The following is a 24,260-nucleotide window of genomic DNA, read 5'->3' on the forward strand; positions in this document are numbered from 1 at the left end:
ATGGTGCCCACAGGAGTCTTCTGAGGCCCCGCCTCCCCTGCAGCCTCACACGGCTTCCGTCATTGTCTGAACGCTGGTGAGTTCTCAGCCGGGCCCCAGCATCTCGCTCCTGAACTCCAGGCCCAAATGTCCAATTGTCCACTCAAACTCTCCACTTGGAGGTCACATAGGCTCTTCAAGGGCGTGTTCAAGTCCAACTCCTGACCTTCCCCACACAAGCCTGGTCCCCTTCCTGTGGCTTCTATTCATCCATCCAAGTGCCTAAGCCACGAGGCACTGCCTCACCAAGCCCTTCAACCCCAGCAGTCACCAGCCCAGCCCGTGCACCTCCTAAATGGCTCTCAGATCTATTCTCTCCACCCGCACCGAGATCTTCCCAATCCAAGTGAACATCAGCTCTTGCTTGTATGAAAGCCATCGGTTCACTAGTCACCTCCCTGCTCCCAGCCTTGCCCAATCCACTCTCTACCCTGCAGCTGGTTTGTTCTTTGTAACGTGCAAACCTGAGCCCACCATTCCCCTGTGCACATCCTCTGGGGGCCCCCACAGCCCTCAGCCTTCCATGATCTGGCCGCAACCTACCTCTCCCGGCTCCTCTTCCCTCATATCCCTCCAAGCTCTGCCTCAAACCCCACCCTCCAACCACACCGAACCTCTTTCAATTCCTCGAACTGCATGACTCCCCCCCCCTTCCCCCTAGGGCTGCGAACATGTCCCCCAGAACACTGTCTCCCCAGCCCTATCCAGAATCTCCGACTTCGTCCAATTGCCACTCCTTCCCAGACCACCCTCACTCCCAGCCAGAAAATGTCAGACAGTCCCACAATGTCACAGTGCCCAGTCCATTTCTTCCTCTACTCTAGCCCTTGTGACACTTTATACGAGGTGCTTTCTAAACGATTTGTCTCCCATGTTAGTAAACTCCATGCCTCGGCCAGAGGAGACCTGACCGACTGTCTACGCAGTACCTGGGACAGTGCCTGGGCCCTACGAAGCAGGTGGTACAAAATGCTGGAAGGAAGGATGAATAAATAAATGGCAAGCACTGTGCTTGTGTTATTTCATTTAATTCTTACAAGAATCCTTTCAGGGAGGTACTCGTCGTCTCATTTTACAGGTGAGAAAAGGGAAGCAACTTGCCTCTATTCACACAGCTAGCAAACGTAAAGTTGGACCCAGGTTTAACCCCCAAGGCCACACCCGCAACCCCCTCTGCCCACCTCTGGCCACCCCACCCCCACCTTTCAACCCACAGGAAGCCAGGGAGCCTTCCACAGGCCCTGTGAGGTTTTGGGAACTCAGGCTGGGACTGGCAATGGTTACCTGGAAGCACGTGGGCCCCGGCCTCCCCGCGGGGATGTCCGACTGGTAGAAAACTTTGAGCTCTGGAGTCAGGGCAATGACAGTCTTAATCACCAGGGAGATGATATCAGACCAGACCTTCTTGATGTCAACACCTTTGGAAGACAACCTACAAAGGATGCTAGAGAAAGTCCTTTTGCTGCCCGTGCTAGCGCTGTCCGAATGGACAAAGTTACCACTGTGGATGTTCAGGGAATAGTTGGTTAAGTGCATAAAGATGTGGTGCAGATTTTTGGGGTTGGGCTCCTGATATGGCTCTGTACAAAATCTAGAGAGTCCATCTTTGGCTATATAAATCTCTAAGGGGTCTAAGGACTTGAGTAAGACATACAGACGAATGTCAAACTTGAGCTTGTCAATCAGAAGAGGTTTGCAGATGTACTCCTGGACCACCGCTGGTCGGCTCTGAAGGGTCCCTGCCAGGCGGATGTCACTGGGGTCTTTAATGAGGTAGATGCCATCGCCCTGACAACCACTGTCAGGCTTCACAATAAAAGTGGGCTTCCAGGAGGGGTCGCCATCTTTCACCATTCGAACCTGGTGGGGAAAAAAGAATGGTTAGCCTTACATTCTTTTCCTCTCTGCACCCCCAAGACAGAGCAGGACCTCAGCCAATGTTTGGTGAAGGAGTGACAAAGTGAGCCCTGCCTGTGGGAGTCTTCACAGGACTAAGAACTGTCGTGACCTAAGAACTGTCCTTAGTCTTGTCCTCCAGGAAGGGGACTGGGAATGTGGCGGATCTTCGGTTCCAGGAGCTAGGTCCAAATCCCGGGTGTTTGTCGGAGATCTAACACCGGGCAAGTCATTTAACTTATGATGATATGATAATGGTGAGGAGGAGGAGGAGGAAGAGAAGGAGGAGGATAATGGCCTAACACCATTTTTAAAGAAGATTTTATTTATTTATTTGACAAAGAGAGAGAGAGAGCATGAGCAGAGGGGAGGGGCGGGGGCAGGGGGAGAGGGACAAGCAGACTCGCCACGGAGTGGGGCGCCCAATCCTTGATGGAGATTCCAATCCCAGTTCTGCCTCTCAGCTAGCTGACAAGTTACTTCATCCTTAAGAAATAGGAATGGCTGGGCTTCACGGCTGCCTTTCACGGGTCAGGCTCTGCGTGCTTGGGCCTTTGCATTCCTGATCTCACTTAATCCTCAGAACAATCTTACTCCTGTTGTGCAGATGAGGACGTCACCGAGAACTTAAGTGACTTACCCAGGTCACACAGGAGCAGCAGGGCCAGGATGGGGCTCAGGCAGTGGGACTGCAGTGCCCACGCTCTGACCATCTCTGCTCCTTGTGTTGTGAAAGAGAATCATATTCTCTGTGAGGGTCAGAGTAGGTGGACGGTGCCGTGTGGACTATCTGGCGCATCGCAGGCACTCATGAATGGGGCTGGGCCGGGGCGCCCGGCGGGCTCAGTTGGTTACGCGGCTCCTGGGATCGAGCCCCGCATCGGGCTCGCTGCTCAGCAGGACTGTCTGCTTCTCCCTCTCCCTCTGCTCTTACCCCCGCTTGTACTCACTCTACCTCTCAAATAAATAAATAAATCTTTAAAAAAATAAAAATGGGGATCTACAACCCTACCCTCACTGGATCACTGTAAGGAGGAGATAAACTGAAATGTGCCAAGGGCCGAGTGTAAGACCAAACGCGGAGCTAGTGCGGGGAAACGTTCATGTTATCATTTGTATCTCCCGTTCGGTTCCTCTAGCAGACCGGGCCCATCCTCCTTCGGTCTGTTGAGATCTTTTTGAAACTAGATTCTGCCATCCATAATATCTGCTGTCTTTCCAGCTCCAGGTCAGCAGCACATTCACATAATTATCTGGGGCACTTGACCAGTCCAGACACTCAGTCTGGATCTGCAGGTCTGCTGTATGATTCATGCACACCCAATTCCCCTGGACACTCATCAGGTCCTCTGTGCGGCCACGGAGAGTGCACAGACTTGGACTTGGAGGGAGCAGGGGAGCTGGAGGAAGCCTGGAGGCAGATGGGAAAGAGGGAGCCAGTCTCTCTGCAGCTTCTGCCGGGCCGTGCAAGACTCGCAAGCAGGCCTTCCGTTCTGGGCTCTATAACTCAGAGCCATGCCCGGGTGGTGGGGGGGGCAAGGAGGTGGCGTGCCGCGCCCCCCCCCCCCCCGCCCCGGACTCGCCCCGGCCCTCCACCTTTGCTGCAGCAGCTCAGCCCATGACATCTGCACTCTGGGTTTTACTTATCTCTCTGGCCAGCCTATATTTCTAAGTGAAGGTTTTGCCAATTCCTTGGGCACTATCGGTTACTCCGGGCTTGTAAAAGATCTTTAACAATGGAGAAACACTTAAAACCTTAATAATGGTCCACATCAATTGTTTCCCCTTGTCAGCAGGATTCAGGAATGGAAGTTCACAAGAGATCAATGCAAGCCTCCCAGGGCCCTCCCCTGAGCCTTTCGTGCAACTGTGACCTTGACGTTTATGTAGTTATTTAATATGCATCCAAAGCATTCCTATGTTTGGCCCTTCACAGTAAATATAAGCATGCTGGAGAAATGGCAGTTATGGATCAAGAATTGAAAAATGTGAAGTTTGCACTGATGGGTAATTTTTCCCTCTGGAAAGCTTTTACTATGCTGAAGATACTAACAGTTCAATATATTATGGGGAGCAATATTTTCTCCTTTGAATTCAGTGTATATGCCTTAAATAAATTAAACTACATGGTCAATAGTCTCTGTCATTCATTGCATTACTGAATATTTCTTCTGCTCTTTGCCAAGGTAGGACCATACAAATCATGATTATTAATACTAATGGGATCATTGAAATTTTAGAACCAGGAGGATCCTCGGAGATCAACGCCGCCCAGTCCTCCCATAATTCAAACTGAGAAGATGAGGCTCCGAAAGGTGACGTGACTTGCCTTGGGTCCCCGGGCTGGCTGGCGGGATGGTTCGGATGAGAACTAAGGACATCTGACCTTACTGCAGGTTCTCTGTGCCCATCTACCTCTCCTAAGATAAAACTAAAGGCCTCTTTTTCCTGAATACTATAGGGAAGATTTTCTCAGGATGGCAGGCAATGTTCGTGTCTGAGTTCTGGGTGCACACGAAGGAGTCTGGCCCCTGAGCATGGCCTTCTCGGAGCTGTAACCACAGATGCTGAGTTTGCCAGGGCCTCCCCAGTTCCAGAAGCTTCTGCCCGGGCTCCTGGCTTGTTATAATATAGGTACAATCTATGGGAAAGCCTCAGAGCTTTGGGTTCCCTTGGCCACCAGATCCTTCAGTGGCTTCTATTTTTAAAAGGGAAAGAGATTTTCCAGAATTCACATTCACCTCTCCTCTGAGGTTTTACTCGAGTGACCCTTTCCCCCCAGTTATTAAAGTTAAGGACTAATGCACTAGTTCTTAGCAAGAACACATGGGCTAGGATAAAAATATAGTCTATCTAACTAGGCCCCAGCCCCAGAAATTCTGATTTAATAGATCTGGGAGGAGACCCGGGCATGCGTACTTTGGAAAAAGCATGCGGGGTGATTCTGATGTTCACTCCGCTTGAGAATCACTGAACTAATGTGAATTGAATAAAAATACAATCAGGGACCAACGTATCAAATGAAGTTTTATGCACTAATGTTAGCCTGAATAGGAGGAAGACCTGCACGTAGGCTGTAGCTGCTGGTATCTCCAGTTTTACCCAAAGCTGCTGTTGGACGTGAAATCCATTATCTTGTAACTATGCACGGATGGCTGAAAGATATGCAAAGAGGATGTGGTGGCCTGATCGATCGGCACGCATCTGGCCTTTTGAAAAATTTATGTGTCTTTTACTGCCCCCTAGTGGATATTTAAGAAATGTGACTGGGAAAGACGCCCCATTCCAAATTCCAACTCTTAGCAGTAATCCGCTCTACCATGATGGTCTTAAAGAAGCACCGCTACGAAGAGCTCCCTCTGTAGACTGTTAAGGTAAAGTAAGATCATACTTTGAATGAACTCCTCTCCTGACAAGGCCAGGGTTGGCCAAGGTCACATTCAGTGTTCATGCTCTCTGTTCCTTAAATAGATTTCAAGTGTTCTCCCTACTACACAGATGGGACTATCTGTTAAAATTCTCTCTTAGTATGTATAAAACCTAAAATTATGGGCAGCATGAATATGAAATCCTGCAAATATATACCACAAAAACATCTGTGACTTTTCTATTCTTCACTGTGCTTTTTTGTATTTTCCCAGCTTTCCGTTAGGAAAAAAAAAAAAAAGATGAGTAGCCATGGTCAGCAGCAAGTGTCTCTAAATGTATGTAAGGAATACTTCTCGGCGAATAGATACTTGTACATCCACGTTCGGAGCAGCATGCCTCACAATAGCCAAAAGGTGGGAGCAGCCTGAGTGTCCATCACCAGAAGAGTGGATAAACAAAATGTGCTATCCACAGACAACAGGAGACTATTCAGCCGTACAAAGGAAGGACACCTGCCACAGTGGGTGAACCTGGAGGACATTATGCTAAGCGAAAGAAACTGTCACACAAAAGGAAAAAACTGAATGGTCGCACTTACAGGAAGTACCTAGAGGAGTCAGAATTCACAGAGACAGAAAGTAGAGGGGTTACCAGAGACTGAAAGAGGGAGAAATAGAGAGTTGGCGTGTGAGGGGCACAGAGCGTCAGCCTGGGGAGATGGAAAAAGATGGTGGCAGTGATTACACAGCAATGTGAATGCATTTGATCCCCTCAACCATACCCTTAAAAATGGTGACGACTGCAAGTTTTATGTTATGCGTATTTTACCACAATTTTTTTAAGTTTTTCAAAATGTTCAATAGAATGAAGAAACTAAATAGCTTTCGGTGAGTTAGAAAGAAAACTGAAGTAAAAAAAAAAAAAACAAAAGAAAACAGAGAATGTGGATTCTAGCCCCAGTTTAGTCAGGTAATTTCTGACTGTGTGACCTTGGGAAAGTCCCCTATCCTCTCCTGGGCTTTGTTGTACTCACCTATAAAATAAAGAGGGTATGCTAAGGTCCCCGGCTTCTGCCAACTAACAGGGTCTGAACAGTGATTTATCTTGACATCACCAGAGTTGAAGGCTGTGTTACAAACACGCAAGTGACATTAATCAGCGGAGAGCTCACGCTGGGCTGCTGAGATGAGTGCGTCGGGAGGGTCTACAAGAGCGGGAGATCTGGACTGGAGATTTATGATGCACTTGAGGAAGTCGGCTGGGCAGCTGGGGGAAGCGAGCTAAAATATTTTGAGAGAGAAATTCAGCAACTTGGAATACTAAGCCACAAAACATGATTAGCAATGAGGGGCAGCTAAGAGGACAGTTTCGGAGGAAACACGGTGTCTGCAATCCCTGGGAGGTCAAAGCCAGTTAGAGTGGTCCTCTGTCACTCAGGTGGACTGGCATCCAATCTCAGCAACGGAGACCCTTGGTGTTGCAGGCACGGGTAAAACAAAGCCTCTGGAAGACAAGCCGATGTCACAAAGCGCGTGCATGCAGGGACCAGCCCCTTCCAGCCTCCGTGGACTGAGCCTCGCGCCCAGGGCAAATCCCTGCCCCGGGCGCTCCGGGTGATCTCTGAGTCAGCTGAGGAGGAGGCAGTCCGCAGTTAGGCCACCCAGGGCCAGACGGGAAAGGGGCAGAGTGGGAGGGAGACAGGTGCCACCAAGCGGAAGAACAGGGCACGTATGGTGCTGCCGCAGCGGAGTTTTTATAAAAGCGGGAGAGAGCGGGATATATCGGGGCAAGTGCAAACAGCTCCAATGGCTGGAGAACAGAGAGTGGGGAAGTGGCGAGTGCACTGGAAATCTCACCAGTGAGATCTGCCAGGGCCAGATAACAAGCAGCTTCGCGCACACACCCCCCTAGGCACTCATACATGTATCATCTCATTTAATCCTCCACAACCCTACCCCTACTTTACAGCTAAGGAAACGGGGGCCCAGAGATGCTAATTAACTTGCCAGAGGTCACACAGCCACTGGGATGGGGAGCTAGGATTTAAGCACAGTCAGATTCCAGAGCCCCTGGGGATAGTGAATGAGGGATGGACGTGAGGCAGGGGATGGAAGAAGATCATGGCTGGGTATGAGGTGGGGCCTGACAGGGAAGGGCCCTGAATATCATTTTAGGGAGATTGGACAATGTCCTGAAGCGACAGGGAGTCACTGCAGGGCTTTAGAAGGAAACAGCTTAAGGGCGCCTGGGTGGCTCAGTTGGTTAAGCAACTGCCTTCGGCTCAGGTCATGATCCTGGAGTCCCGGGATTGAGTCCCGCATCGGGCTTCCTGCTCAGCAGGGAGTCTGCTTCTCCCTCTCCCGCTCCCCCCTCTTGTGCTCTCTCTCTCAAATAAATAAATAAAATCTTAGAAGGAAACAGCTTAATTAGACGTGTACTTAGAAATATCCCTCTGTCTGCTGCACAGAAAATGGCCCAGGGTGGGGGGAGAGGCTGGGGGCAGAGAGGACGAGCTTAAACTGAGGCTGGGGGTGGGGTGAGGGGGAAGGAGGCAGGTTTGAGAATGTTTGGGAGGTAAAATCAACAGAACTGGGTGACGAGGTGAGGGAGAGGGGGGCACTAGGACAGCTTCCAGATATCTAGGTGAGGGTGGTTATATTCACAGGGAAGGACAGAGGAGGGAGAGAGATCTCGGGGAGGCCAGGGGGAGATGGGGGAGGGGGTGGGCTAGACAGAGGAGGCTAAAGGGCACACAACTGGAGAGGCTCTGCGGCCCCTGGAAATGTGCAGCTGGAGCTCGGGAGAGACATCTGGGGCCATCGGCCCCCACACGATGGCCATAGCTTCCACGATAGGCCTGGTTCCACAGGGACAGTAGAGGCAGAGAGAAGAGCCCGCCTGGGGACGAGAGGCTGGAAGAGCGGAGGAGAGCACAAAATGCCTTCGATTTGTACTTGGCCCGCAGGCAACTGGTCAATTTTCAACCAGGGGGTAGCAGGCCACCATACCGTTCGCACTCATGGGGAGGATGGTTTGGAAGAAAAGAGACCAGACCTAGGAAGATTCGGGGCTGTCAAAGTCTTGAAGGTCTGGGCTGGGCTGGGGAAGTAAGGCTGAGGTGGGTTCGGGGGCACCCAGGGACTGCAGCAACGTGGGGCACAGCTTACAGACTTAGGGGGTGCAGGAAGGGGAGCGGGGCTGGGGTGGGAAGGGGGAGATGGGGAGCTCACTCCGTTGACCGAATATTCACTGAGCCACGAAGCCAACATAAGACTTCATCACCTCATTCCTCAAGCCCTTTCCCATTCATCGGAACCAGACCGCGCTGTCCAGTATCTCATACAAAGGGCTCATTTTGACCTTCGCAGTGACTTTTGAAGTATTAGCAAAAGTAAGAACTGCTGTGTGGCAGGGGTGAGACTCAAGACTCTGATTTTAAACTCAGACGTGGAATCTTAAACTGGAGGAAGGGGATCCGAATAAGCCTCTCAGGCCGGTGGTTGGCGGGGGGACCGTGGGCCCCGTGGCCGGAGCAGCACCTGCCACCGCCTGGGCACACGGCTCGCCACTCCCTCGCTTTTGAAGAGTTCCAGTCGTGAAAACTTTAGTGGTAAAGCCAAAAAAGCTAAATACAAAAACCCCCATTCGTTTTGTCACTGATGAGTATCCTGGGTTTACTTGAGCAGTTTAGAAGAAATACCAGGAATTAGTCCCAAGGAGGGGTGGCTGGCCGCTCATGTGCAAATCCCTGGCATGGCTTCAGAGGCCCTCCTTCTTTGGCAGGCTGGCCCTAGCCTCTGCGAGAGCCACAGCCTCAGCTCCTCCCCCTGCCTCCCCTCCGCCCCGCTTTCTCGCCGCTACCCCTTGACAGTGCTTCCCACCCGCCCCCACGCACCCCTGCCCCCTCTTTGCCCGCAGAGCTACCACTCGGCCTCCCAGGCCCAGCTCAGAGGTGCCCTCTGAGAATCCTCTCCTGGCTTACAACCCTCCGGGCAGAGCGGCCACGGCTTTCTACACCTTGCCACAGCACATCTCTAGCACGGTATAACTAACTACTCATGTGTCTTTAAGTTGATAGCCATCTTGCATTGTAGTGACGTAAGTACTGCTCATTATGAAAGCTAAGAACGTGGACATGACAGCCAACAGCCTGCGGGGCTTACAAAGCCCAGCACCGCTGCCACTTACTAGCTAGGTAACCCTCAACAATTTCCATACCTCTCTGGGCCTCAGTTTGCTCATCTGCAAAATGGGAATAATGGCACTGCCTCTGCCATAGGGTTGTTGTGAGGATTGCATCAGGTAAAGAATGTAAAGTGCCAGAGCAAACATATGGTGGGCTATTATTATTTATTGTTCTGTCTCTCTCACTTGACCACGTGTTTGTTGAGGATAAAGACCATGCCTTATTTTAGTCACTATTCCCAGTATGTAGTGAGGTGGATGCTCAATAAATATTTTACAAAATACCATTAAGAAGCTTGATTACTATGGCATTTATGAACTGCAGGAACATTACCTAACAGATATGTAGCTGACAGACTGCCAGATAAATCGACTTCTCCTGTAGAAACAAAATTATTTTAATAAGAAAAGTTACCTCGGAACTACCATTTGTGAAACACACATTCTGTGCTATGAGCTTTGCAGTCATGATCTACTGAATCCTCACAACAATCCTGCAGGGAAGCAGAGGCTCAGAGAGGTGGAGTCCCAGGGCCAAAGTCACATAGCTAGTGAGCAGTAAAGTGACTTGAACCCAAGTTGATCAGATTCAAAAAGTCTGTGATCTTTCCATGACAACTACATTCTTTGGGAAAACTCAAAGCAGTCAACATGCAGGGACTTTTGTTTAACAGGCACAGTAAGGAAGGAGATAGATGGAGGAGGACAAAGTTATAGCCACACGGGGCAGGACTCATCTTGCGGTATGAGAAGCGTGATTCCATTCAGCCACAGAGCCCGGCCAGGCCCAGGAAAGAATTCCCTTTCTCTCTCTCTCTCTCTCTCTCTCTCTCTCTCTCTCACACACACACACTTTGTAAACAGAGAAACTGCAGACTTGCTCAAGGCCACACAACTAGTCGCAGAACCAGACCCAAAGCGCAAAATCCCCAGATTTCTAACCCAAAGTTCCTTCCACTATAATTGATTCAGTCATCGGAAGAGGTCTTTCAGAAGAGAACCTGGAAATAAGTTCTCTCTCCTCGTTCTGAATAATAACATAACATTTGTTTGGTCTTATCATACATTTGGATATTTTCAGAGCGATCGCCGTATTCAGTCTTCAAGCCTCCATTCCAGGGAGACAGAGGAAGGGGAGGCCCAGAGAGAATGGAGCCCGCGGCCGCCCAGCTGAAGGGGTTCTCAAAGCACGTGGGAGGTGGACACAGCACCACACACGCTCCAGGAAGCGGGTGCTGATGGTCATGAAGCCTGAGAGGAGCCTCTCCACGGAACTCCCCCCCAGTCCCCTCTTGTCAATGCAATTTAATGGATCCCACTCTTAGTGAGCAGCAACTTTATGTGGGCCATAATCTATCCATCATTAGTGAGCAATCAAAAAGTCACTCTAGAACACACCTGGGACTATAAAACTTGCTTCATAGGAAAGCACCGGTCATGTTGTGAGACTGTCCATTTTCCTCTCAGGTCTCCCCCTCAACACCGGGAGAGAGGACGTGAGGACTGCTAGCTCACCAGCCAGGCCACTCAACAGAGCCTGGCCTCCCCGCCCTCCCCCCGTCTCTCCCAAGTTCCCTGACCAGGCTCTGACCAGGCTTGCTGGGCCTGAGCACAGGGGGGCCCCGGGCTACAACTCCGTGTATCTGAGTGTCTGTGGGGAGCAGCAGAGCAGAGGGCATGAGCTTTGGAGTCAAACAGACCCGGGTTCAAACCTCAGCTTGGCCACTTCCAAGCTGAGCCTCGGCCAAGCTGCTTAACCTGTGTGTATTCAGTATCCCCACCTAGAAGACAGGAAGAACATCGCCTCGTTCCTGTGGCTGCTGTGAGAATTAAATTTCTATTTATCGCATTTCTATTTAACACAGGATTATTTTTTATAGTACTACTTTTGGTTTCATTTACTTTATTTTTTATTATTCTGTCCCGGTCTCCTGATCGTCCTCCAGGTTCCCTACTGTGGCTCCTCCCTGACCTACTTGGCTGGAATCTGAACACCAACTCCGCTGTCCTGTGCACAGTCCCCAGGGACTGGGCCTGTCTCCTGACCCTCAGCTGCTCCCCGCTCCCCTCCCACAGCGGCCTCACATTCACCCCAGCCGAGTCCAGCCCACAGCCTCGTGGGATTCCCTGGCCCCACAGGCCTCGCTCTCCTACCTCCCTTCCCCACAGTCTCCTCCTGGGACCCCAGAAGACATCACAGCTGATCCCACTTGGAACACAACACCTGGTTACTAAGCTCCCCTTCCAGCTAAACTCATTTTTCAATACTGAGGGGTTCCTGCTAATGAACTGGCTAAATAGTCTTTAGCTCACCTCCAAATGTCTATGACCACATTATAATCAAAAGCACTTCAGATCACCAGCCCTAGCTTTTCCTTCTTCCCAACACCACGGTCCTTATATCTCTTGCATTCTTACCATACTTCACATATTGAACTTAAAACAACAACAACAACAACAACGAGAATATCGGTGTTGTATTTTGCAACATTCAAACCAGGAGTCCTCCCTCCCCTGCTCTTCTGGCTATAACAGCAACACCATTTGCAGTGTGGATGAATGCCAGGCATTGGGCTACACGTGTTGTATGCATACATAAGATCTAACCCTACAGGATGAGTGAGGGCATTTTCATTGTTCTACTTTGTAACTTGAGCTTTTCCCCATACTCCCAGGACTACAAAAAAGGGGCTGAATTAACTCAACTGCCAACTCGTTGAAGGCCGGGAAAACAGCTCCCCTGCCCTCCTCTGTCCCCCATCCAGCCTGGAACCTGCATGGAGTGGGACGCAGCAAACGCTGGTTGGAACCCCGCCCGGCCCGTCTTCCTTTGTTCGATGTTACTCTTTTATTCGGGATGACAGGCTTCAAGCCTCTGGTGCGAATCCTGGGTGACTTCAATCATTCCCAGGACTTCAGTGAAAGTACCCTGAATGCAGCTGGCTCCCCATTCTCTTATCTCTGGCACACACCTCTCTCTTGGGCTCCAGACCCATATTAGACATCTCCATAGGCATCAAATATTCGACTTGGCCAAAACTAAATCCATTGTCTCTTTCCTCAAATCTACTCCTGTGTTCCCTGTACCAGTAAAGAGTGCCACCATCCACCCCTGTCCCCGAGCCAGAAATCTGGGAGTCACCCTGGCTCCCACCTTCTTGCACATCACCCGCCCTATGGGGTCACCAAGTTCTGACATTTCTACCTCCCAACACATCTGACTGTCCTCTACTGCTCTCAGCGCTCTCCACCTCTTTTGCTGCAACAGCCTCAGTTTTCCCACAGGTTATTTTCACTCCTTATGAGCAACCCGATGAGGGAGACGTTCAAGGGTGAGCCAGATGAAATCGCCATTTTTATAGGTCAAAACCAGCCATATGGGTATTGGCAATTTTGTATGGTTCAGCGTAACACTGTTACAGCCCCCTCCATCAGCGGTGAGGAAATGGGACTTAGAGGGTCAGGTACTCCTCCAGCGTCGGATGGTTGTGCACTAGAGACCCAGGATCTGAACATGAGTGTGTGTCCAAATTCTCCAAGGCTACACTTTGTCTGCTAAATCACATCATCTGTCATATACCAGATCCGAGAGGAAGGCTCACAGCTTAAAATTTCAGGATATAATTAATAATAATATATAATAACCATGTATGAGCACCTACAATTCATTTGCATTAAGTCATTATTTTACTTAATCCTCATCTACTGATATTGATTTTTCCTTTTTGTTTATTAAAAATATATATATATATTCTTGGGCAAAACACTTAAATTCTCTGCCTCTGTTTTTTCTTGGATATAATGGGAATAATATATGTACTTCACAAGGGATATCTTGAGGACTGAATGAGTTAATATACGTGAAGCTCTTTTAAAAAGTGGTGCTGGCAAGGAAACAGTCAACAGGACTAAAAGGGAACCTACGGAACAGGAGAACATACTTGCAAATGACATCCCAGATAAAGGGCTAGTATCCAAGATCTAGAACTTATCAAACTCAAGACCCAAAAAACCAAATAATCCAGTCAAGAAATGGAAGACATGAATAGACATTTCTCCAAAGAAGACATACAAATGGCCAAACAGGCACATGAAAAAATGCTCCACATCCCTCGGCCTCAGGGAAATCCAAATCAAAACCACAATGAGATACCACCTCACACTGGTCAGAATGGCTAAAATGAACAAGTCAGGAAACAAAAAATATTGGCAAGGATGTGGAGAAAGGGGAACCCTCTTGCTCCGTTGGTGGGAATGCAAGCTGGTGCAGCCACTCTGGAAAACTGTATAGAAGTTCTTCAGGAAGTTAAAAATAGAGCTACCGTATGACCCAGCAATTGCACTACTAGGTATTTGCCCCAAAGATACAAATGTAGGGATCCGAAGGGACACCTGCACCCCAATGTTTACAGCAGCAATGTCCACAAGAGCCAAACTGTGGAAAGAGCCCAGATGTCCATCGACTGGTGAATGGATAAAGATGTGGTATATATATACATACAATGGAATATTACTTGGACCATCAGAAAGGATGAATACTTACCATTTATATCAACATGGATAGAACTGGAGGGTATTATGCTGAGCGAAATAAGTCAATTGGAGAAAAACAATTATCATATGGTTTCACTCATATGTGGAATATAAGAAACAGCACAGAGGATCACAGGGGAAGGGAGGGAAAACTGAATGGGGAGTAATCAGAGAGGGAGACAACCCATGAGAGACTCTTAACTTTAGGAAACAAACTGAGGGTTGCTGGAGGGGAGGTGGGTGGGGGATGGGGTAACTGGGTGATGGGCATTAAGGAGGGCATGTGATGTGATGAGCACTGGGTGTTATACACAGCTGATGAATTACTGAACTCAACATCTGAAACTATGTAGTACATCTGATGTACTGTATGTTGGCTAGTTGAATTTAAATTTAAAAAAAGGAAAAAAGTGGTGCTAGAATAAATAAATAAATAAATATTAAAAGTGGTGCTGGGCATGTACTAAGTGCTACATAAATATTCGCTATTATTATTTGGGGGGGCCAGATTTTCAGTTTATTGGCTATCACCTCTTAGTCAAATATATATTCTATATTTATATGCTTTTTTCAATGAGTTGTAATTGACATATAACATTATATTAGTTCCAGATGTACAACATAACAATTCAATATATGTATATATTACAAAGTGATGACCACAATAGGTCTAGTTAACATCCATCACCACACATACACAACTTTTAAGAAAAATGAGATGAGATGAGAACTTAAAATTTACTCTCTTAGCAACTTTTAAATATACAACACAGTATTATTAACTATAGCAATCATGCTACACATTACATCCCTGTGACTTATTTATTTTATAACCAGAAGCTTGTACCTTTTGACCCCCTTCCCCAATTTTGCCCAAAATGTTTTATTTTTGTTTTGTTCTTTTTTTTTTTAAAAGATTTTATTTATTCATTTGAGACACAGAGATAGAGAGCATGAGCAGGGAGAGAGGCAGAGGGAGAAGGAGAAGCAGACTCCCCGCTGAGCCAGGAGCCCAATGTGGGGCTCGATCCCAGGACCCTGGGATCATGACCTGAGCCGAAGGCAGATGCTTAACCATCTGAGCCACCCAGGCGCCCCTTTGTTTTGTTCTTTAGTATGCTTTGTGCATGTGTGTGATACCATTTTTAATAACATTACAAATAAGGGATCTGAGGTTCAGAGAAGTCAGATACCTGCGAGTCACAGTGAGGACGTGGCGGGTCAAATGTCAGGAGGGCAGGAATAGTAAAGAGTGGGGGCGAGACAGGGAAGTCTGAGATGACTCTGGGAACCAGGGCCATGAACCTGGACACTTGCTGCCCTGAGTACCAATGGCCTGGCCTGTTGCTGGGTGTGCCTGGCTCAAGGCTACCAGAAAAGCACTGCATATAAACCAACAAACCAAGAAACCAATCCCCTCTGAGAACCTGGCCTGGCAGCCAAATGCCCTTCTGGGAACTCGTCAGTCATTAGCCTGATCATTTACACCAGGAGAGTGAGAACAGGATCTCCTGCAAGCCTCTGGATTTCAACTGCTGGTTTAAATTTCAAGGAGCACGAAGGTGTTGACATGTAGGAATTACTTTTATGTGCCTTTGATCACCGGGAAGCTCTGTGGTGTTCCAAATGAGTGTGCTGGTTGGAAGCCAAGGTGGGCTGAGTTCTACAAGGGAACTCCTACCGCGCTGCTGTAGACCAGCTCTATAAGCCACTTTTCCTTGAATAAACAATGTTTCCCCCACCTCCCTTTAGTTCAGTGGTAGCAGGTGACCACTGGACAAGACCTTTGCCTACTCTTGATGGGCTCACAGGCAATGTTGGCCCAGCATCCCCTTCCTGACCTCACTGGTCACGTGTAAGGAAATTTTCCTGTTTCTTTAATAAATCAGAGAGGGGCACTGGAGGCCACCCTCTGTGTGAAAACAGGCTCCCCTGACTGTCCCCCGGCAATCCACCTTCCTTTTGGGGATATCTCTCTAGTCACTGTCTCCATCACAACGGACTTAGGACAGGAGGGGAGTTTGATCCCCGTTAATGCCCTGAACCAAGCCTGGGCTCCAACTCTTTCCTTACTTGCCCACAGCCCAGATGGGACCAAGCTCTAAAAGGCTGTTATTAATGACTCAAGGAGAGCAGAAGGGAAATAAACACAAAGAAGAGCATGCAACTAGACGGTTCTGTTTACAGAATTGTTGATTCTCATCTCAGTACCACAGAGCTCTGCAGTGTGTCCTTGTTTGGCAGAAGGCAGCATTTCCCCATGCCTGGGAGCACACCTACATTCCCTGGAGGCTCAGCTACGAGATCACCTAACACTGACCCTGGGAAGTTCACCCTCTCTAGGGAAGACCTCACCTATGATCCATAAAGACAGGCTGGTTATGTGACAACCACATTAGGACAGCATTCCGGATATCAGGATAGAATCCCATAAACTGAGCAGCCACAGAGAGTTAAGTACAAGAAATAGTAGGGTACGTGGTAACACCACAGTGTCAATATCTTCATCCATCAAATAGGCATTGTAACAAACCTCTCTGGTCCACCATTTTCCACACTTGCATGACCAGAGAACACTTTTTAAACTATAATGTACTTGGAGAACACCAGCAGGAGCTCACATATACTCAGATTAATAAGGTGGGCTTATAATTTCAATATAGAAGACATAGTGATATGGCGATATTTGTCAACGGTGACACTAGGCAATATGTATTCTAACATTAAACGTACAACAATTAATCTGAGAGACACGTTCTATTTTGCCTTTACCTTGAATTTAAATAGGCACGATCTCCTTGTTGGTGTTTTGCCCATTTAATTTTTCAAGTAGCCCCTCGTTATCTAACAAAGGGTGGAGTCTGAGAGCAGCAGAGATAAATCTGAGTGATTTTACTCTGATATATCGTTTTATTCTGAGCTGTAAGCCCTTTCCAAATATCTAGAAGTTTCTTCAAACACGTCACACAGGGGGAATAAAAAGAGCAAGAGGAAGAAATAACCACACATTAGGCGTCCCAGTGCTGGGCGCTTTAGAGCATTCTTACTCAACACTACACAGAGTATTCATGTGGCAGCAGTTTTACAGAGGACAGAACAAGGCTCAGAGCGGGAAGCAAAGACTAACACAAGGCCACACACGCACTTACGGACAGCATCAGCGCAAGCGTGGCTAGTTCCAGAACCCAGCCTCTTTCGTCTACACCCCTTTGGAAAAGGAAGTAGGGGTATTTCACATCAGCCTCGTGTCCAGTACTTGCGTAGTACTGGCCTTCCTACTACACTAAAGCTTCATAAGGACAAGAACTCAGCAATCTCACACCAATCTCAATGTCAAGTACAATGTCAAAGACTGCAGCTAAGAAAGCTCAGGAGACAGGGATACAACGTGAAGATTCCTGAAGTGCTATCACTGGGTCTACAGGGAACATGTATGTTTCGTGGGACCAACAGCGCCAAACCAAATCCAGTGGGGATGAGGAAGAGAAGATGTGATACAGGTAGAAAGGTCTCAACTCAGGAATGATTTAAAAATTTAGAACAGTCCTCGGTGGAATGAACTGCCTAGAAAAATATTAAATTGTCCATTTCTGAAAATGATCAAGTGCAGGCTGGAGCCTGGGGACCCGTCCAGGTGTGAAGGGGATTCACCCAGAAGAGAGTGGTCTGGATGTTCTCCCGGGTCCTTTCCAATCTTTGGTACTTCTTTATCTCTATGCCTAATTAGTATCTCTGACTCACTGTGTGACTTGGCCAAGTCTATCTCCTCTCTGGGCCTCAGTTTCCTCTTCTGTATAGTGGAGGTCTTTGTCTGCTTCGGGCTCCCAGGGATCTTTCCATACGGTCTTTGGAGAACAAGGGTCATGACAAGACTGCCTACAGGATGGCAGTGTGCTGTGACAGGTCACAACCCTCCTACCCAGAGTGGACACCCTCCCTGCATGCAAGCTCAGGCCACCCTAGGCAGTGACCTGAGGCTGCTTCCCCACCCGGGCAGAGAGACAGATCAGGGTCATCCTCATTCCAAAAGTAAAACGGGAGTCCGGGAAACCTATAATATTAGACATAATTCTGGAAAGTGTTAAAAATTAAACACCTTCAAGCAATATAACAGCATTTGTGTTTCTTAAGGAAGAGAGAGGAAACTGCTCTGCTCCATGGAGATGGATCAGCGGTTCTCGATGGGGCTGGTACTGCCACCTAGGGAGGGTTTTGGAAATTTCTAGGAGTGTTTTTGCCTGTCACAGTGAATGGAGAGCATTGCCAGCATTCAGTGGGCGGGGGCCTGAATGGCAGACCAACAGCTGTGTACTGGGCGGTCTGCCGCACCTTCGTGAAGTCAGAGACCTGTGTATAGAGAACATGGAGCAAGCCTAGAACCCAACTCTGTGTCACAAGCAAACAAAAAGAATTGTCTACGTGATTTAGGTTGAGCCTCACAATTTTCCAGGAGTGCAGCAATTGTGTAAATAGAGGGAAAATTATACTTTGCCCTTTCTTTCCCTGGAATTTTATCAGGAGTTGTTCAACATTTCAGCAGCGTCACATTACTGATGGCGTGGTGGTTTATGCCATCTATCTATCGATCGATCCATCAAGAGACAGAGAGACACTATAATGTTTAATCAAATTGTCCTACTTTTCTTATATCCAAAGCTATTCCTTATAGGTAGGTGCAAGCATTTGATCACTTTATTATGTCTTTCGATGTAACAGTGCCAAAGCATTTACTTATTGAAATGTATACATTTTCCCTTATTTTCTCTTTTAGAGAACACTTTGGGAGTTATTTTGTTTTTAAACTATGTGTGTAGGTTGATTATGTGTCATTTCAGGATAGTAAAGATAATATCACAAAATATTTTTTATAAAAGGGGAGGGCATTGGAATAATACCTGGTAGCAATGAGCACACTTCACACCCACCAAAAGAGATTAGGGATTCTTGGAGAGTTGACTGATTCCAAAGCTGGGGCAGGGAAAAGATGAGAAAAGCCTGGAACATCTTGTTGTGGCAAAAGGAAGAGAGTACTCACAGAAGAACAGGAACTGGGGTGCCTGAGTGGCTCAGTCGTTAAGTGTCTGCCTTCGTCTCAGGTCATGATCCCAGGGTCCTGGGATCGAGCCCCGCATCGGGCTCCCTGCTCCTTGGGAAGCCTGCTTCTCCCTCTCCCACTCCCCCTGCTTGTGTTCCCTCTCTCACTGTGTCTCTCTCTGTCAAATAAATGAATAATATCTTAAAAAAATAAAGAAGAACAGGAACTGCTAGAAGGACACAGGACTCCACTGGCCAAACCTTGGATAATTTGAGCGTCAAGATAAATAATGATAGTAAAGGATTATAACCCACTGGATAAAATAAGAATCCATGAGTCCACACCAACATACATGCATACCTCCCCAGATAAATCCATGAGAAGACAATTTCTTCCTTGCAGTAGAAACTCAACTAACAAATGTAGAAGGAACAATGGGGTTAGCTAATCACCATGTGGCAACCATCACAATCGTAACTGATTCAGGCAAGGATCACTAACAGAGGTTCAAACGAGAGGGTGAAAATCTGAGGAGTAGAGGGATATTATACTGTCTTAAAGTATCTTCCCACAAGGTACTTTTTAATTCGGAAAGGGAAAATAGTAATTTTTCAGTGGAAATCTGGCAGACACCACCTTAACCAAATGATTAAAGTTAACATCCCCAGTAAGAAGACACAGTGACATCATGTGCCTCCGGATGATACCCTTGAGAAAGACACGGCACTGCTTCTATGCTGTTCCTGCCAAAAATGCCTATCCTGAAGCTAATACTGAGGAAACCCCAGACAAACCCAAATTGAGGGGCAGTCTGCTAAATAACTAGCCTGCACTCATCAAAAATACCAATGTCATGAAACACAAGAAAGACTAGAACATTCTTCCAGATTACAGGAGGCTCGAGAGACGCAACAACTGGATCCAGTTATTTCGCTATACGGTATTGGGATAACTGTCAAAATCCAGATCCATTCTGAATACGATTAGATTGGACAAGAGCATTGGATCAATGTTAATTTCATGATTTTGTGGTTATGAAGGATAATGTTTTATTTAGGAAATACATACGGAAGTGTTTCTGGGTAAAGGGGTATCATGTATGCAACTTACCCTCAAAAAGGGGAGAGGGAGGGCAGGAGGAAGTAAATGTGGTAAAACGTTAACATTTGGGGTTATCTGAATGAAGGGTGTGTAGAAATTCTTTGTATTATTCTTACCATTTTTTAGTAAGTCTGAAATTACGTCAAAATAAAAAGAAAATGGAAGGGGGCCATCAGGTCCGAAAGGACAGAGAAGCGTTATTACTAGATCTGTTCTAGCCAAACAAATCCTTTTATCCTGGTCTTCAAACTCTTCCAGAAACATGTGGGATGAGTTTCAAAAGGAGGTGGAAGAGGGGGTGTGTGCTTGGGGGACAGGAAAGGACGAGAGAATGAGTTCATTAACGAGCTAGAGGATCTGATTACTGCATCCTGCTCACCCCGAATCTCTCCTCTCCTTTGCTTCCCTGAAACAGCTCCTGCAAAAGGCAACGACACAGAAAAGAAACTGAACAAGAAGCAGTCACAGGGATCACTCTGTTTCTTTGGAGACAAGGAGAGGAGGTACCAGCAAAGCAATTTTCATAATTTCCTTTTGAAACAGGCACTGAAGTCAAGATTGGGGCCCCTATTTTCTGGGAGAAAATTAGACGTGTCCTCAAGTGACTAAGGTGACATCACTAAGAACTTTTGCCGAATGAAATGAAAGGACAAAAATTGAAGGGTGAACAATGACCTTTTACTCGATTTGGGAAGCAGGGCTTTCTTGACCTTTAAAACAGTCTCCCAGAAAAATGTTTACCTCTTTCACTTTTCTTTTTTAAAAGCTTTGCCATTAGAGGGGGGAAAGCACGTCAAGGCAGTGGCTCTCTAATGATCCCATTCATCTCACAATTGCACATAATAAATCCGTACTGCAAAGGAGCAAGATTAGAACAGCTGTGACTTAAAACACTAAATGGGGGTCAAAATGAAGTTTAGAAAATTAAGCAAAAGAGCTTCTACTCTCGCAAAGTATTACTGCACAGGACTGTCTCTGAGGGGAAAAATATCTAAGGGAAAAAAAAAAGTTAACCCAAGTTGGGATACCGTTCAGTCAAGGAGAAGTCTTCACTTTTTTCCTCTCCTAAATGATCTCTCACCAAATAGTGAGATAATTAGTCTCAAGATTCGGTTTTTATGAAAAATTAAAATAAGTCCATTTCTACATTTCCAATAAGCCAGAAACACCCAGAATACTCTGTCTTAGCATTCTTAGCACTGGCTTAAATTTCCATCGAAATCTGAAAAACCTCTCTCAATATTCATGCGTTTCACACAAATGCCTGAGGGTCCCCTTTGTGCTGGGCAGTGGGGAGACAGACATGCCTCTGACCAGGTTCTGGCTCCCCAGGGCCCCCAGTTCAGTAGGGACAACAGAGAAGTAAATGTCCACTCACTGAGGGACACAGTGTGATTCTCATTGCAGCCCTGTGGTGCTATGGGTGAGGAAATTGAGGCTCGGAGTAATTAAATCACTTCCCCAATGTATGCACTTAGAAAGTAATTTTTAAGAAGGATTTTAACCTCTGGGGCCCATACTGACCCCAAACTCTTGCCTTACTACCTTTCAACTGGGAACACTGAAAAAAAAGTACTGTGCTTTGGGTTCCTATAATTGAAGAAAAGGATAGAATTTGGGCCCAGAGGAACTGCCCATGGGTCTGGGTGCAGGGGAGTGGGAGGTGGAGTGGGAGAGCGGGGGATCAGAAAACGTCTTCATAGATTTGGTGACATCAACCCTGATGCAGGGAAACCTAATAAGAGTTTGTCAAGTGAACAAGCACAGGAAGAGAATCCCTGGCAAAAGAAACAGTCAAGAGATGGAAGAAGGTGCACAGACGTGAATCTTTCTGAATAGGCGTTAGACAGACCCAACAGGACGGATGTCTTGGTTCTGCCAATATTGGCTAGTCCCAGCCAACCAACCACCCCACAGGACTACTCGGGAAGGAATGTGCAGACGTGGCTTCAGTTACCCTCCTGCGGGAGGGAGCAGAGGTGAGGAGACTGCCCTATTGTAGCCTTCGCTATCCTCACTTCACTATGCCCGGGCTACACTGACCAGGCATTAGCAAGAAGAAGATTGATTACACAAGGCCCTTTGTGCTCCAGTTGAAACCCTGGAGCAGAAATCTGTGCAGAATTTTAACTCTAGCGGGGAGTCTTATGGATGTCCACGAAAGCTAAATTCACAGAATTGCAAAAGATTAGTGGTGGAAAGGTCCTTAGTGATGCTATACAATCTCTATTTGCAGAGGAAGCACTAAAGCCTCGGGGGACAGGAGAGATGACTTGGCCACAGTTCCATAGCCACTGTAGAGGTGGCGCCAGGATATGGCACCAAAAACACAAGCAACAAAAGCCAAGACCAACAAGTGGGACTACATCAAACTGAAAAGCTTCTGCACAGAAAAGAAACAATCAACAAAATGAAGAGGCAAACTATAGATTGGGAGAAAATATTTGCAAACCATATAGCATATAAGGGGTTAGTACCCAACATTATATGAGGAACTCACACAATTCAATAGAAAAAAATTTCAATTAAAAAATGGGCAGAGGACCCACACAGACATTTTTCTGAAGAAGGCATACAGATGGCCGACAGGAACATGAAAGGACTTGTCATCAGGGAAATGCAAAGCAAAACCACAATGAGACGTCACGTCACACCTGCTGGTGAGAATGCAAACTGGTGCGGCCACAGTGGAAGGTAGTATGGAGGGGCCTCAAAAAAATTAAAACTAGAACTGCCAGCAATCCTGCTTCTAGGTATATATCCAAAGGAAATGAAATCACTACCTCTAAGAGATATTTGCATCCCCACATTTATTACAGCATTATTCACAATAACCGACACGTGGAAACAAGCTTGGTGTTCACCAACAGACGAACGGATAAAGAAAATGTGCTGTATATATACTATGGAATGTTATTCAGCCATTAAAAAAAAAACAAAAAAGAAGGCAATACTGCCATTTACATAGATGGACCTTGAGGGCATTATGCTAAGTAAAATAAGTCAGAGAAAGACAAATACCGTAGGATCTCATTTATATGTGGAATTGAAAAAAAAAGCCTCACACCTAGAAACAGAGAGTGGAATGGTGGTTGCCAGGAGCTGGAAGGTGGGAGAAATGGGTGATGGCCAAACGGTACAAACTTCCAGTTACAAGACGAGTTAAGTTCTGGGGATCTGATGTACAGAAACGGTGACCATAGCTAACAATACTGTATTGTGTACTTGAGACTTGCTAAGAAAGTAGACCTTAAATGTTCTCACCACACGCACAAAAATGTAATTATGTCAGGTCGTGGGGGTATTAACTAACCTTATACCTTATGTGGCAATCACTTCATAAAACGTATGTCAAATCATCACATTGTACACCTTAGCCTTACACGTTACATGTCAATTAGATCTCAGTAGCACTGGGGAAAACAGAAAGGGGAGGGCCAGGACTTGAACCCAGACCACCTAACCCCAGTCCAGCCCTTCGTTTCACATTAAAGGACTGCCGAGGGCCAGGATATATGTAACTTGTTTCGTTTCACTGGCACTTGGCACTTCGTAGGTCTCAGGAAATATGTGAACTAAACCAAGCCAGAAATCTGCGTGTGCTGGTCATAACAGAGTCACATGGAACCATGAGCGAGCCTCTCCGCCTCTGAACCTCCATGTCCTCATCTGCAAACGAGATAATGATGCCTCCCCAAACTGAGTGAGGATAGCAGAGGTTATGTATATAAAATGTACTTAGGAAGGTGCAAAGATGCCAGTTGTCACCTGGGCCACTGAAAAGGACTTCCTAATGAATAGGACCTCAGTATGCTTTCCCAGAGAGGGGCAGCCTCTTGGGCTTCAGATGCTATCATTTTTCCAGTAAACAAATTGATCTGTTAAGCAAGGGACACAAGAGCAACATGATATATCTAAGCAGGAGGTGAAGTTCTATTTTTGGCAACAAAGAAAACAAAACTTGAAGCAGATGGGGAGGTGGGACCGTGGCTCCCACAGTCTCTGCCAACGGCTCTGAATCATCTGCCTTCTTCTGACAGCTGGAGTCCCCTAGCTTCCGTCTTCGGTCTTTTACTAGTTATGCGCCAGAACCCTGGGCCAC

At 47.1% G+C, this 24,260-nt stretch overlaps 1 protein-coding gene across 5 annotated transcripts in view; it reads right to left on the reverse strand.

Moving 5' to 3' along the window:
• Positions 1 to 24,260, reverse strand: part of TTLL11 (tubulin tyrosine ligase like 11) — a 213,588-nt gene that overhangs the window by 122,969 nt on the left and 66,359 nt on the right. For 4 of the 5 annotated variants that reach the window (XM_081803512.1, XM_081803513.1, XM_081803514.1 and 1 more), the window contains one exon: positions 1,324 to 1,899. In XM_081803512.1, the coding sequence (XP_081659638.1) occupies positions 1,324 to 1,899 (576 nt within the window). Of the gene's footprint in view, positions 1 to 1,323; positions 1,900 to 6,337; positions 6,467 to 24,260 lie in introns of those variants that run through there. The other variant, XM_081803516.1, reaches the window with a different exon arrangement.

Source organism: Leptonychotes weddellii, chromosome 14, assembly GCF_054177405.1.
Source record: "Leptonychotes weddellii isolate Sample4059 chromosome 14, ASM5417740v2, whole genome shotgun sequence".
Taxonomy (NCBI): domain Eukaryota; kingdom Metazoa; phylum Chordata; class Mammalia; order Carnivora; family Phocidae; genus Leptonychotes; species Leptonychotes weddellii.